At 44.4% G+C, this 13,626-nt stretch overlaps 1 protein-coding gene across 1 annotated transcript; it reads right to left on the bottom strand.

Moving 5' to 3' along the window:
• Window positions 1–133: 133 nt before the first annotated feature.
• Window positions 134–12,345, bottom strand: PGD (phosphogluconate dehydrogenase). Its single transcript, XM_071767138.1, has 13 exons — window positions 12,249–12,345; window positions 11,144–11,219; window positions 10,519–10,698; window positions 10,320–10,385; window positions 9,167–9,285; window positions 7,808–7,877; window positions 7,314–7,448; window positions 6,701–6,890; window positions 4,103–4,233; window positions 3,487–3,620; window positions 3,026–3,125; window positions 1,009–1,131; window positions 134–435 (listed from the first exon to the last, which is right to left on the bottom strand). The coding sequence occupies exons 1-13, from the start codon at window positions 12,254–12,256 to the stop codon at window positions 316–318; spliced, it is 1,452 nt and encodes a 483-aa protein (XP_071623239.1). The 5' UTR covers window positions 12,257–12,345; the 3' UTR covers window positions 134–315.
• Between the last annotated feature and the right edge of the window lie 1,281 nt (window positions 12,346–13,626).

Genomic DNA, 13,626 nt, shown 5'->3' with positions numbered 1-13,626 from the left:
TCTTGATCCCTATGAGTTTATGCACTATAATACAATAAAAATATGATCATTTTAGAATGTATTCTATTAAATACTGCACAAAGACATTCCAGCCAGTTTTGACCAAGAGCAGCAGAAAGAAAAAACTACAGTGTGTTTATAAGTAAGTTTATTTAGCTGTCTTATATATCTATTGATATATTTGTATATGAAATATACCCACAAGTTATTACAAAAGTGTCCAAACACAAGTTCTAGCACAGTACAGTAAAAAGTGATATTCTAGGTAGAGTATCTGAGAACTACAGTATCTGGGCCTCGAGAGGAATTATTTCCTTAGACATTATAGGCAGAAGAGGACACATTTCCCCCATGGCCTGTCCAGTTAGTATGGATAAACACACCTGGCTTCAATAGCAACTCGTATGTATGTGCACCAAAATAATCACGTTGGGCCTAGAATAAGAACACACACACACAACAGACACAGGAATATCAGTGGTAGAAGTTGCACCAACATAAACTGGACTATAGGAATGCTACAAATAAGATCAGACTCCAGTATTGTAACCTTCCAAGTTCTTTTTTCATTATTAGCAAAATCACTGTAATGTACTAATATCCAGCAACTAAAAGTTCTGTAGAAAGACAAGTATATTATTTCTGCTAGGTCCTAATCTAAAATACAAGTACACACATCCAAAGGCTCAAAGCTACTCAATTCTTCATTCCTTAGATAAAAGATACTTAATTCTTTATAAAGCATTTTAATTTAAATGTATCACTACCCTTGTTTTGATGATGGAATAATAATAGATGCTGGGCACTGTCAAACCAATACCTCTGGTGTTCCTTACCCAGATATCTCACAGTATTTTTAGGGTTAACAGAATTACATTAGGCAATAAATGCCTTTATTGCTGGAGTGATCAGGACATACGGCCACCATGGCCTTTAGACCAGTACTTAAATAACCAATGGTGATATTTCAGAGGTCAGAAGATTTCCTATGCTGTTACAGGCACCTACCTGAATCAGGTTAGCTGGCAGTACTTCATGCCTGTATCCATCATAAAAAGAAAGTGCTGTAGTGAAGCAGGGCATAGGGATCCCAGTCTGTACTCCAGTACTGATCACACGTCGCCAGGAGTCCTGGGAGAGAGGAAAAGAGATTAAAAAAAACCCAAACAAAACAGAATGAAACTTATCAGTGCTTGGTCATAGATAAATGCAGGCATATGAGCTATTCTACTACACCAGCATGTGCAGCCTCATGTTATATGAAATCTAATGACCAACTCTGAGCAAATGCAGCAGTAGATTCCTGATTTTATATAGACAAGGTTAATCCAAAATCATGGCAAATTCCACACAATCAAACCACAGCCTCCAGCAAGGATGTTGGTACCTTCACAGACACACAGTGCATCCCAAAAGCATGAACACAGTGGGGAAGACACTGAGCAAACACTGAGGCACTTTCAGGACCTCTCATCAAGCACAAAGCCTGCTCAGGGGTGTAAGAGGTCAACCCAATACTTCAAAGAGATGTGTGCATAATCCTCAGTTCAGCTGTGCCTGTCATTTAGCAGCCTGCATGGAATATTCAGCCTTAGTTAAAAGAATTATTAATGATAATATATTACTTCTTTGCTGATCAGATAATCTGGCTTTAGTTTTGCCTGTCAACTCTGTCCAAATCAGGACAATGTTTGGACAGTCCTAGGTCTACTGAATGGCAGGGCTGCAACTCTGTTCTTTGGTGCCACTGCAAACAGTGGAAATAGAACAGAGCTTTATACCCTGCACAGCTGAAATCCCAGTGCACAGCAGGCACAAGACACAGTGATGAGAATGTTCACACAGTGTAGACATTTTTTCCTGACATTGTGGTTCTGAATTGCTGGATTCCTGCCTAAGGCTCCTCATTTTTCCTCAGTAAAATGGAAAACATAAGTTTCAAGGAGAAGTTTGGCTTGTACCAAAAAAACCATGGCACAACCAGGACTGTATGTTTCTCTGCCCCTGCTTTTTCTATAGGCTGTTAGTACAAACACACTTTGCAGCATTACACAAGACCTTGGTTCATCACTTGCTGGATGCTGATTTATATCAACACCCTTTTTTTCTTCATTTATAACTAACATTCTCCAACTTCCTGAATGAAACAGAGACAAGAGGCATATGTAGGCATTTTTTCCAAGGATAGTTCACCAACCCCAATGTCTGGCAAAATTTCAATTTGGACCTCAGTAGATCCTGCCTTATCACAGTAGCTTTCTTATCATAGAATCAATCATAGAATCCTAGGGGTTGGAAGGGACCTGGAAAGATCATCTAGTCCAACCCCCCCTGCCAGAGCAGGGCCCCCTAGAGTACATCCCCTAGGAACGTGTCCAGGTGGGTTTTGAATGTCTCCAGTGAAGGAGACTCCACAACCCCCCTGGGCAGCCTGTTCCAGGGCTCTGTCACCCTTACAGTAAAAAAATTTTTTCTGATATTCAACTTGAACCTCCTATGCTCCAATTTACACCCATTACCCCTTGTCCTATCACTGGTCACCACTGAGAAAAGCCTAACTCCATCTCCCTGACACTCACCCCTTACATATTTGAAAACATTGATGAGGTCACCCCTCAGTCTCCTTTTCTCCAAACTAAAGAGACCCAGCTCCCTCAGCCTTTCCTCATAAGGGAGATGTTCCACTCCCTTAATCATCTTAGTAGCTCTGCGCTAGTAGCTCTTTCTTGTTAAATTTCAATCAGCTCCAACTGTGTAGCTTATTTTCTGTCCTGATCCTGCAAGGCTGGGATGTTCCACACAAGAACTGTGCCTTGAAGCCCTAGGTGATGGATTCCTATACACATACACAGTCCCAAAGAGCTAAAGGATTGTTTAAAGATTTTGGGGATCAAGAATGTTGTCTACCTTTTAATTTTTCAGTTTAAACACATTTGTGAACACATAAACACATTGTGTAATTCTTGGGAAAGAAGCTGAGCAACTGGGAACTATTGTTATTATGCTCCTTTCCTTGGAAACTCACCTGACAGTTTTCAACAGCTGTCTTAAAGAAATCATCCAACAGCAAGTTCTGCAGATCAGGGTTTCGATCAAAAGCATCTTTGATTTTCCCCAGGAACACACTGGGCAGAACACATGTAAACCAAGAATAAAATTTCACACCTTTCAACAGAAAGCCCAGAATCTAGAACTTAAAAAGTGCCAAAATTGAGCTCAGCCAAACTCAGATTCTGATCAATGAGAAAGATACAAACAAAAAGAAGACTGAAGAAAATCTGCAGCAGCTAAAACACCAGAAAATTGGCTGAATCTGGTAACCTTAGTGCCATCCATAAAAACAGCCTTTCAGTATCTTATCAACAAATTAACTCCATGGATTTTCCAAGAAATCCATGACACTGGGCTTGTCAGTCTAGCACTGCATAAACCAAATTGCCTGCTCTTCTCTCCCCAGCAATTAAATTACCTCCTTATTTTAATTACCTCCTGATGATGCAGCCTCCCCTCCACATCAGTGCAATGCCACCATAATTCAGTGTCCAGCCAAATTCTTTTGCTGCTTGTCTCAGCAGCATGAAGCCTTGAGCATAGGAGATAATCTTGGAAGCATACAGGGCCTAAAGAAACAAATTCACACCCAGGTGAAGTCCCACAAAGCTGAATGAGAATTACAGTGTACATACTTTATTTAGTCCTCATCAGGGTTGAGTACAGTAGCCACATTCCAGCTATCTGGGAACCAAAATATTCTTTCCAGTTGCTGGAAAGTTTGGTCTCAACAGAGATCAAGAGCTATTATCCCTATTACAAAGATAATAGTGATGAGTGGTGAAAAAGGTCCTGTGCATGAATTATGACCTTTGCATCCCAGCTCGTTATCACTTCCCACTGTGCCTTGGACTCAAACTCCTCCAGGACTGTTCTTTGGTGAGGAAAGGAACTGGTCACATTATGCATAACAGACCCCACTGGGAAAATGCCCAATGGGACAAGCTGAAAGCAGGACTTAAAAGCCATGAAATGTAAACACAAGAGCAGGGGCTGAACCTGCTTTGACATCCAGCTTTAATTTGGCACTCAGGCCAGCACAGTGACTCACCTGGCGAATGTCCTCCAGAAAGGCTTTCTTGTTCCCACCAAACTGAGTGGATTTAGGCCCCTTCAGCAGCTTACTGGCCTGTATCCTCTCATCCTTGAGGGAAGACAAGCATCGTGCAAACACAGCTTCACCTGGAAGTACAGCAGAAAAGGGTGGGAAATGAGAGAGTTCAGCGTCGCTGCTGAGGTCTGAGATAGTTGTCCTCAAGCACACAATGAGAGCAGCACTGAATGCTGAGCCCCAGGCATGGTAAAACACAGGAATAGAGGTGTATAAATTAATTGTTTCAGCAGCATTGCTGAGAACCAAACTGCCAGTCAGCATAACCATTGGGTAAATATTGACTGACACAGCTTTCAAATTATAAAGAGAAAAAAAAAAAAAAAAGCCACAAGTCATCCGTGTGAAAATTTCTCCTCAGGAACCTTCACCAGCTTTTAGTTTTAATAATAGCCTTTAAAATTTGTTCCTAACTATAAAATACAGACAGTGCTGCACCTCAGACTAGTGACAGGCAAGCCTGAAGGCTTCACTAATTATTGATTCATGTTTTGTAGATGAAAAAATGTTGCATAAGTTCCAACTCACATTAACTAATGTCCTTCCAAATACACATATGAAAAAAAGAGCAATTAAAATCAAGAATAAATCAGCAGGTTAACTTGTCAGAGGAAATAAGCTTTATAAATCTGAAAGACACAGAACATGAGTATTCAGAAGCCCCTAAGAAAGTTTTATAACCACACTAAGCTGGTTACTAAATGTCATTTGCCAGGGCTCAGGAGTTAGCCAAGCAGTATCTTCAGGACCTAAAAAGAAAGCTTAAATGCCAATCTCTTGATCTGGCTCAATTAATTCCTAATCATACTGTTTTAAGTAGTACTTATTTGTAACTATTGTTAAATTATAAAAAAATTAAAGTTTCCTTTCCAGGCTCTGATAGAAGGAAAGTAATCAAGTTTATTATTATAGTCTTCATAGGGAACTTCTCTGCCACCTTTTAAGTGAGTTTTTAATTAAAAAAAACCAAAGCAAAGCAACAAAAAACAAACGAAAATCCAAAACCAAACAAACCCAAAACCCAAAAAACCCTCACAGCAACTGAACCAACCAAAAAGAAAATGAATGAGTAATGTTTTCACAAGATTCTGGATCCTACCAGCAGCAGGATTAACAGTGTATCAAAATCAGAATTGGCTCCTTTCCATTTCTGCAAAAACTTCCTTCTACTCTGGGGAGGAGAAGAGGGGGTGGAATCAGGAAAAAGCAGGAGTAGCATGACTCTGCTTTTACAGGCAGGAGTCTGCAAGTCATGCTTACACAGTAAAACCACACACAGAGCCACATTTGCACAAGGGCTATTGCACATACTTCCCTCTCAACTCCTTACCTAACAGAACTACCCTGGCACTGCAAGGGACTCATCAGGGAGTGTCTCCTCCACCCCTGATCTTTGTAAGAACCTCAGGCAGGAGCACATTAACAGCACTTGCTTGTAGCCTGCTGAACAAAGATTTTCCTATCTTTGAATACAACAGGACTTGACCACCCATGGCAAAGGAAAACAGAGACAGAGAAAGCATGAAAATGAAAACCAATCTGAGAGCAAAGAACCTGCTGAGTCAATTTATTTATTGTGCTGCAGAAGTATTACAACTCCTGTGTCACAATTCCACCAGAGGTCAGGTTAGACTGTTAGGTACATATGCAAGCAGTAAACTCTCATACTCCAGGGATATAATTCAAAGCAATTACAAAACACATTTCCATCATCTTAAGTTTGGCTTTGGATCAGCAGCCTTATAACCACAAAACAAAAAACAGTGGCAGTCCAGTGTGAATAAAAAAAATGCCACAATCAGCTGCTGTGGTGGAAAACCAGCAGCCACCATCCCAGGGCAGCAGGCTGCTGCTCTTCCCAGGGAAATCTGCCTGAGCTCCTCAACCCATGATGCAGCCCAGCCCTTGTGTCCCTGTTCAGCTGAGTTAACTGAAACACAGGAACAGAAGACTGAGGTAGGTATCTGAAAAAGAATTTTTATGCTTTCAGAGAAGTCTAAGTATTTATCAAGCTGTGGTCAACTCCTTTTTTAAACCTTTTTAAGGCTATGATAGAATTTGGAGTAGCAGATAAGGTGGATGATTACAGAGAGGAACATTGTATCAGTCTAACATGACACTTCTTGCACTTACATTCACCTGTCACCAAGTCACCACCAGCCCTGAGTGACAAAGACATGGTAACAGTACTACTGACAGTTGAGAAACAAGCCAAGGATGTTTCTAAATTTTCAAGACAAAAGTTAACTATATAAAATTTTAAAATATGAAAACATATTGAAATTATAAATACAGAAAAAAAATTTAAAAATATATATATTAAAAAAAAACCAATTTTCTAAAGGCCCAGCAAATACCATAAACTATGGTAGTTCCCAAGGGTGAAGAGACTGCAGCAGCTACACCTAGAAAAGCCTCTTGTTCCAACCAAGCCCTAATGTGGGCTCATTCCTGAGCTCCCTGTGTTACAGGATGCTCCTGACTGTGATGGGGCACATGCAGGCAGGAAAGATGAGGCCAGATCAGTGAATCAGTTACCTATGAGTGTGACAGGGACTCCATACTCCAGGGCAGAAATGGCTGTCCACTTCCCTGTGCCTTTTTGTCCTGCACTGTCCTTGATCTTTGGGAGGAGGTAAGTGCCATCACTGTCTTTGAATTTGAGAATATTGGCTGTGATTTCAATCAGGAAAGAGTCCAACTCTGTCTTATTCCATTCCTGAAATACCTGGAAGAGAAAGAGTGTGTGTGTGTGTGTGTGTATAAATATATATGTGCATATTATACACACAAATATACCATGATGCACTGAAGGCAGGACACAGAACTGCTGACTTGTTTCTGTAAGGTTGTTGCAAGATTTGTCTGCTTGATTATACCAATGTTCTATCAGCTTTTCTTAGGCAAGATAAGCCATATCTCTACACAAGTAGGTGGAGAGAACTCAACTGCAGAATGGGAGAGTCCAGACACCTTTTATAAAACTTCAGGTGTGTGTGCTTCCTGCTCCCTGCCTCATTTGATGCTGAGGAACATTGTGCACTGCCCCTGGCAGAAGGCATGTCAGAAAAATCAGCTTTGTGCACATACAGCAGCTCTCCCCAAGCCCACCATGGCTCAAGAAGGCAAGGCACAAAAAACAAGAGATCACCTCTGACATCTCATCATGCTCCATGCTCAGCACATCTTTCATCAGGTGATAGGCCTCACAGATCAGCTGCATATCTCCATATTCAATCCCATTGTGCACCATCTTCACAAAGTGTCCAGCCCCCTCATCTCCTACCTGCCAGGAAACAACAAAAAATGCCATTAACAGCAGCACTGTCACCACTTGCAGTGTTTAACACCTGCCCAGGGTTTCTTTCTGCCTGGAGGAAGGAAAGAAGGAAGGATTTGCAGGACTAACTGAACACACTGAGGGTCACAGATCCATTCAGCTCCCACAGTACATGACCCACCATCTATCCCATTGTATGGGATAAGTTACAGGAAGTGGTAGATTTTAATTTAATGCAGTCAGCCAGAAAATCAACCCATTGATGTCACTGGGTTTACTGAGAATAACTTCAGCATGAACTTCAGCAACCAAACTCCCTAAGCAAGGCTCTAACCACAGGTTAAGGTTTGGTATCAAATATTTACCCAGTCACAACAAGGTTCCCCAGATCCCACTTTAGCAGCAATGCTTTGAAATATGGTCTTGATGTGGGGCCTGTGGGGAGAAACAATATGGCTCAGCAGAGGGGCAAAGGACAGAGACACCACAAGAAAAAAAGCCACTGCTATGATGCATCCTTCTGTAACCTGCCAGAAGGCAGCTTGGGGCATGCTGGCAGGTTGATAACCCACCACACAGCAATGCCAAAGAACATGTTTTCCCCAGAACACTGTTTGTAAGGAATAGAGACCACCCATGTCATGCTTACTGCATTGTGCAGAGAAGTTTCATGTCCCTAAAGGAGCCCAAGTATTCTCTGTTTTACAACTGGGGGGAAGAGTCAGGTTACAGTACAGGCTGCAGCTGAAACAAAATCCCACTCTGTTCCACAGCCCCAAGAAAAATCCAGGGTCATCTAGAGAAGAAGGAAGGAGGGAAGAAACTCCAGAAATGCAAGTCAGGATTTAATTATCTGCATTATTGCAGTCATCAGGAGCTTTTCCACTGTCACATGTAGTAAATTGCATGGCTAACACACAGCATGCCAGAAAGACAAGTTCAGAGCAACCTGCAGTGACTGCTGATAAAGGAGCGTGAGTGGCACATGGGCTGCAGGTGATCAGGAAGAAAATCACTGTTACATTGTTTCTGGCTTTCTACCATCCAATCTGAACAGGCTGATACTGGTATAATTAACACAAAAGATGAGGACTTAAGAGATACTAAAGCCTTGGTAAAGTCTGGGCACACCTTTTCTTTCTACATTTACAGAAAGCAGGGATAAAGCCTTGATATACTTGACAGACAGCGATTTACACTGAGTACAGAACAGCAGGGCAGCAAGGCAGAAACTTGAAAACTTATTGAATAATTTGTACAAACATGTACTGAAGCCTCCTTTTATACTGTGTGGGACTGCAGGGGTGTTTGCTGCTGCCTGTTTCATGGTTAACAGCTTGTTAACCATGTGCCACAGAAGAAAAATCTAAGTGCCACAGAAGAAAAATCATAAACAGGTACTTCTAAGAAACTTAAGCAAAATGTTTTTCTCCCTCCATACACATTTCTCCCTTCAGATTTCTGTTGGTACTACTTCTGCCTGTCGATTGCTGGGAGAAAAAAAATGCTCTTTTTCTGCCTGCCATTAAAGCTCAGCACTGCCCTGTGACCCCAGCTAGGTTGAGAAATCCAGAGCCTTGAGGAAGCCAGATGGCAAAATATCTTGTTCTCTCCACACCCACGCCCTCCTCCCTCCCTCCTCCCTCTCTCCCTCAGCCCTCAGTGTGAATAGAAGACAATTGTTGCAGACCATTCTAAAGAAGAATAAAGCATCCCATGCTCACCAGGCTTCTTTGGCTCCTCCTGGCATGAGTGAAGGGCCATATCTGGCACCCTCCTCCCCACCACTAACGCCGCTCCCAACAAACAAGATGCCCTTTTCCTGCAGCTCCTTGCAGCGTCTCTGGAACAAAGAGCAGAGCAGCTTTATTTAATTTCTTTCCCCCAGTGCCAGAGCCTGGCAAACAGAGGTTAGAAACCCAGAATGAAAAATAGCTTTTGAATTCTGTTCTGTACATGCCTGAAGACAACTTTTGAGAAAGCCTGTGCACACATCAAAGTGAATGTGAGGAAACTTCCTGTTGCTTTAACACAGAGCTTTGCAAAAGTGTGCAGCCAGGTGGGGGAAGCAGATTAAGCCCAAGGTGGAGCTGCTGAGCTCACTGTGCAGTACACAGACATCTATAAGGGGCACTAATTCCCTCTGAGAGGGAAAGAAGCACAGGCTGAGATTCCTCAGGGGAGCTACAAGCTCCCTATGTAACACCCCTTGCTTAGCACCTGCTTTTTGCTCTGCCCTGGCCAGCTCACTGATCCAGGATGAGGATGCCAAAGCAGGCAGACTAATACCAGGCCCTCCTAATAAGATTCAGAAGTGTGCAGCATTTTCATGTCAGCTTCCCAGATGTGCTGAAGTATCTTCTATAGTTACAGCCTGATCAAAAGCAGTTGGTTTTCTGTGGGGTTTGTGTGTGTTTGTTTGTAGTGTTCTATTTTTTAAATCTGTAATGAAAACAGCAGAGAAATCATCTGACAGCCAAGCCAGCAGTACTGCCTAACTGGATTTTCCTGTGGTCATGTAGGATTGCAATATAAAAACAAACCTATAAATATCCTTACATTTTCAAATCTCCCTGAAAAGTCTTCAGGATCGTAACACAAAATTTCCTAAAGACCTTCACTCTTTAAAAGATGTAAATAAATATATTCTATGATCATTTGGGCAACTTCCATAGAAATATACTCACAGAACAGCCCTTAATTACTGCAACAATTGGTTTTTAATAGGCTGCATGATGGAGTTTCCCAGAGATAACTCAGTTTGGCTTTCCCTGAGCAGAAGGGTGAATACATTCTATTGACTGCCTACTCTGGTGATCAGAGGAGACAGAATCCTATGTATTTTATTCTTCCCCTTTGGGCAGAAAACAGGCTTACCGTGGTATCTCTATACTCAGAATTCCCACCATCAATGATGATGTCTCCAGTCTCCAGCAAGGGCACCTGTCAAAAAGAAATCAACATTTTGCTTTTTTTCACGCATTCGAATCATTAATGATGAACAAGTGAGGTCTTGCAGAGGCACCTTCTCCAAAAGACAGCAGAAAGTCAGAGGTAAAAGGAATGTTTGCCTCACCAACTTATTGATGAAGTCATCCACTGCACTTCCAGCCTTCACCAGCAAGATGATGCGCCGGGGCTTCTTCAGCTTCGAGACCATTTCCTCCAGACTGTGAGCACCAATCACTTTGGTACCTTTGGCCTCATTGGCCAGAAAGTCATCCACTTTGGAAACCGTCCTGTTAAAAGCACAAACCTGGGGGGAGAAGAAAACACATCAAGCAAAGCTGCCAATGGAAAAGTTACTTTAACTCAGACTACAATTTATATAAGCAAGTGCAACATCACCTGCTCTCCCACTTCCACCTTCCCTCAAGACACAGCACAGGGGTGAAACTGTAGCACCTCTTTGCAACTGCTGAGGCAATGTGCAGTTAATGACCAAGCCCAAAGCAAACTTGAGGGAAAAAAAAAAGAAATTACACCTAACTAACACATCAGGTGGCCAGCTAAGTACAGGCATGCACTGCTGGTTCTCTCTGGCAACAGGACAAAGGGCAGCTGAAGTTATAACTAAAAGGAGGAAACAACACCCATTAAATCGTCACAAGAAAAAAAAAAACAACCCAACACAAAACCACAAAATGCTCAGCTTCAGTTCCAAGTGCTAGTGAGTCTGAACAATGCTGTCCTTTGCTTACCACAAAGCCATGATCATCCATGTTCAAAATAAGGTTTTGACCCATCACGGCCAGTCCAATCAAAGCAATGTCAGCTCTGGGGTGGGGAAGAACAAAAATGCCAAGTAAGTCTCATTTGCAGTCATCTGGCAGGAGCACCCATACCCGGGGTCAGGCTCTTCTCATTCTGTCACCTGCTAGGCCAGCCCACCCCATTCTAACAAATGCTGTAGCACTGGTTCTGAGTGGTTCTCTTGGCCATTGTAGCCCAGAGGTCCTGCTGGCTCCCAGCCAGCCCAGCAGATGAACCCATAGCATATTTAAAGTTGCCAAAATTACTTTCCAGCATCTGAGACACAGCTGGGTGAGAACAGCAAGAGGTCTATAACGATGGAGGAGGCTGGGAGCAAAGTGAGCAGCTCTGATCTGTCACTGGGGGATCTGTCACAGCTCCACATTTAACAGATGCTGCACTACAAGATCACAGCTCCACGCTACACATTTAAATTTTTTTACTTCAGCAACTCGAACTGTCTCAGACTTAGGGTGAGCGAAGGAAAAGCATGAAAGGAAATATTCTGCAGCGGCTGCTCCATTCCCCTTCAAGAGAGACCCAACCTGTTTCTGTTCCTCGGGTCAGGAGCCACTTCCCCGCTCCACAGCCGTGACTCCAGAACTGATCGCTCCCACATTTTGTTCAAAAAGCCTCAGCAACCCGGCTCAGCCTCCTTGCTGCTCCCTCAGCCGCCACGGAACCGGGACAAACCAACCCGCTCCGGCGGCAAGAGGGCCCCGTCCTCGCCTTCCTTCTCCTTTCCAGACACACAGTGCCCAGGCGGCACCGGACCGAACCCCCCACCTCCCCCACCCACCACCCCATCCCCCCGACAAACTTCGTTTTGCAGAAAACCCTTTAAGCAGAGACCAGAGAGGCTCCCTCAGCCCCCTCAGCGCTCAGGCTCTGCAAGGCCTCTCCCGGCAGCGGGGGCGGGGGGGCAAGCCCCGCTTCTCACACCGCCACCAACCGGTTCCGGCGCTGCCCCCACCCCCTCAGGAGCCCATGCCGAACCCATGCCGAACCCCCTCCCGCTGACGGTGCCACCCGGCTCCCGGTGCCCGCACTCACTGAGCCATCGCTGCGGCGCTGAGGGAGCTGCGGGCGCTGCCGTCTCCCGGGGCTCGGCCTCTGCCCGCCGCCCTCAGCCGCGCGGGAGGGGCGGGGCTGGGGGGAGGCGGAGGGCGCCCATTGGCTGATGCGGAAAGCCCCGCCCCCCGCCCATGGGCTGATGGCGCGGAGGCCACGCCCCCTGCGAGGGGCCGCGCACGGAGCCTGCGCCGGTACCGGCGGGGACGGAGACGGAACCGGGCTGGGTGAGCGGTGAAACGGCGGGTCCTGCGGGCTGATCCGGGCCTGTGTCCCCGAAACCCGCTGCGGAACGGCCATCTGCTCCTCCAGCGGAACGGCCGCCTCCATCCCCACGCGGGGCGGCGGCAGCATCTGCCCCTGGGACTGCCCCGAACTGCGGATTTTGTCCTTTCTTTGGTTACACAGAGTTCATTAAATGAAGCTGCGGCAGCACCTCCCCAGGCTGCAGTCACTACCTCAGGTGCCACAGCTGGGAGTTTGAGGTGTCCTAGGATTCGGGCAAAGGCACCCATGGGCCAGCTGGGGTGTGGAAAGGTGTGGGAGAAGAACACGAGATTCCTACCCCTGCCCCACAGCAAGACAAATCTGCCTTTAACCCATGTCTGGTTTCTATTAAAGCACATTCTGAATGTCAAGTCTGGTGGCAAACAGACCTGTCAAGTCTTTGTCCACCTTACTTTTGGGCACTGAGTGAATCTGAAAGTAAAACAGCAAGCAGCTGCTCAGAAGCATTGAACACACTGTGTGAAGACCAACCAGAAATTAACAGGTTTTTTTCCCAAGAGCCTGAGAAAAAAACAAGGCAACAGCTCCAGCCAGCACCCAGGAAAAGTATTTTTCCATTATACAAAACTTACAATTATGAGAGGTATTTGACAGCAACCAGTAGCCCATTTTTGTAGGGTTTAAATGCCCTGGCTAAGTTTCCTCACTGTGACTTTTAACACCTACAAAGAGCTTTCCACGTTCAGACCAAGAGGAGAAGGATCCCTCACACCTCCTTGTGCACAGAGCTGGTGCCTCATGCTTTGCTGTGGTTGGATTTCACACTGTGACTCTGAACTGTCCCCCCCAGATAAGCAAGTTCAATACCAGCAGCACTATGACGCTCATATTTTATCTTCCAAGAAAAAAGAACCTTTTGAAAGCATCAAAAAAAAAAAAAAAAAAAAAAAAAAAAAAATCCTTTGAAATGCTGTGAAACCCAAAGGGAAAAGGGTGAGGAAGGATGGGAAGGGTCTCATCTTTCTCAAGAACCACCATGTCAAATTTCTTTTCATGAAAGCATAAGGTTTTCAAGACAGGGTTTGAAAACAGGTAATCAGTGTAAGATACTTGTAATTAAACCATAATAAAA

This window comes from Heliangelus exortis, chromosome 23, assembly GCF_036169615.1.
Source record: "Heliangelus exortis chromosome 23, bHelExo1.hap1, whole genome shotgun sequence".
NCBI lineage: Eukaryota > Metazoa > Chordata > Aves > Apodiformes > Trochilidae > Heliangelus > Heliangelus exortis.
This window is presented reverse-complemented; position numbering and strand designations above follow the sequence as displayed.

Excerpts from the sequence above, each read along its gene's own strand:
- PGD (XM_071767138.1), bottom strand. Across the intron at positions 7,449-7,807 it reads GGGAACCTTGTTGTGACTGG|GTAGGAGATGAGGGGGCTGG; the intron begins GTAAATATTTGA and ends GTTTCCTGGCAG. Across the intron at positions 3,621-4,102 it reads TTCTGGAGGACATTCGCCAG|GCCCTGTATGCTTCCAAGAT; the intron begins GTGAGTCACTGT and ends TTGTTTCTTTAG.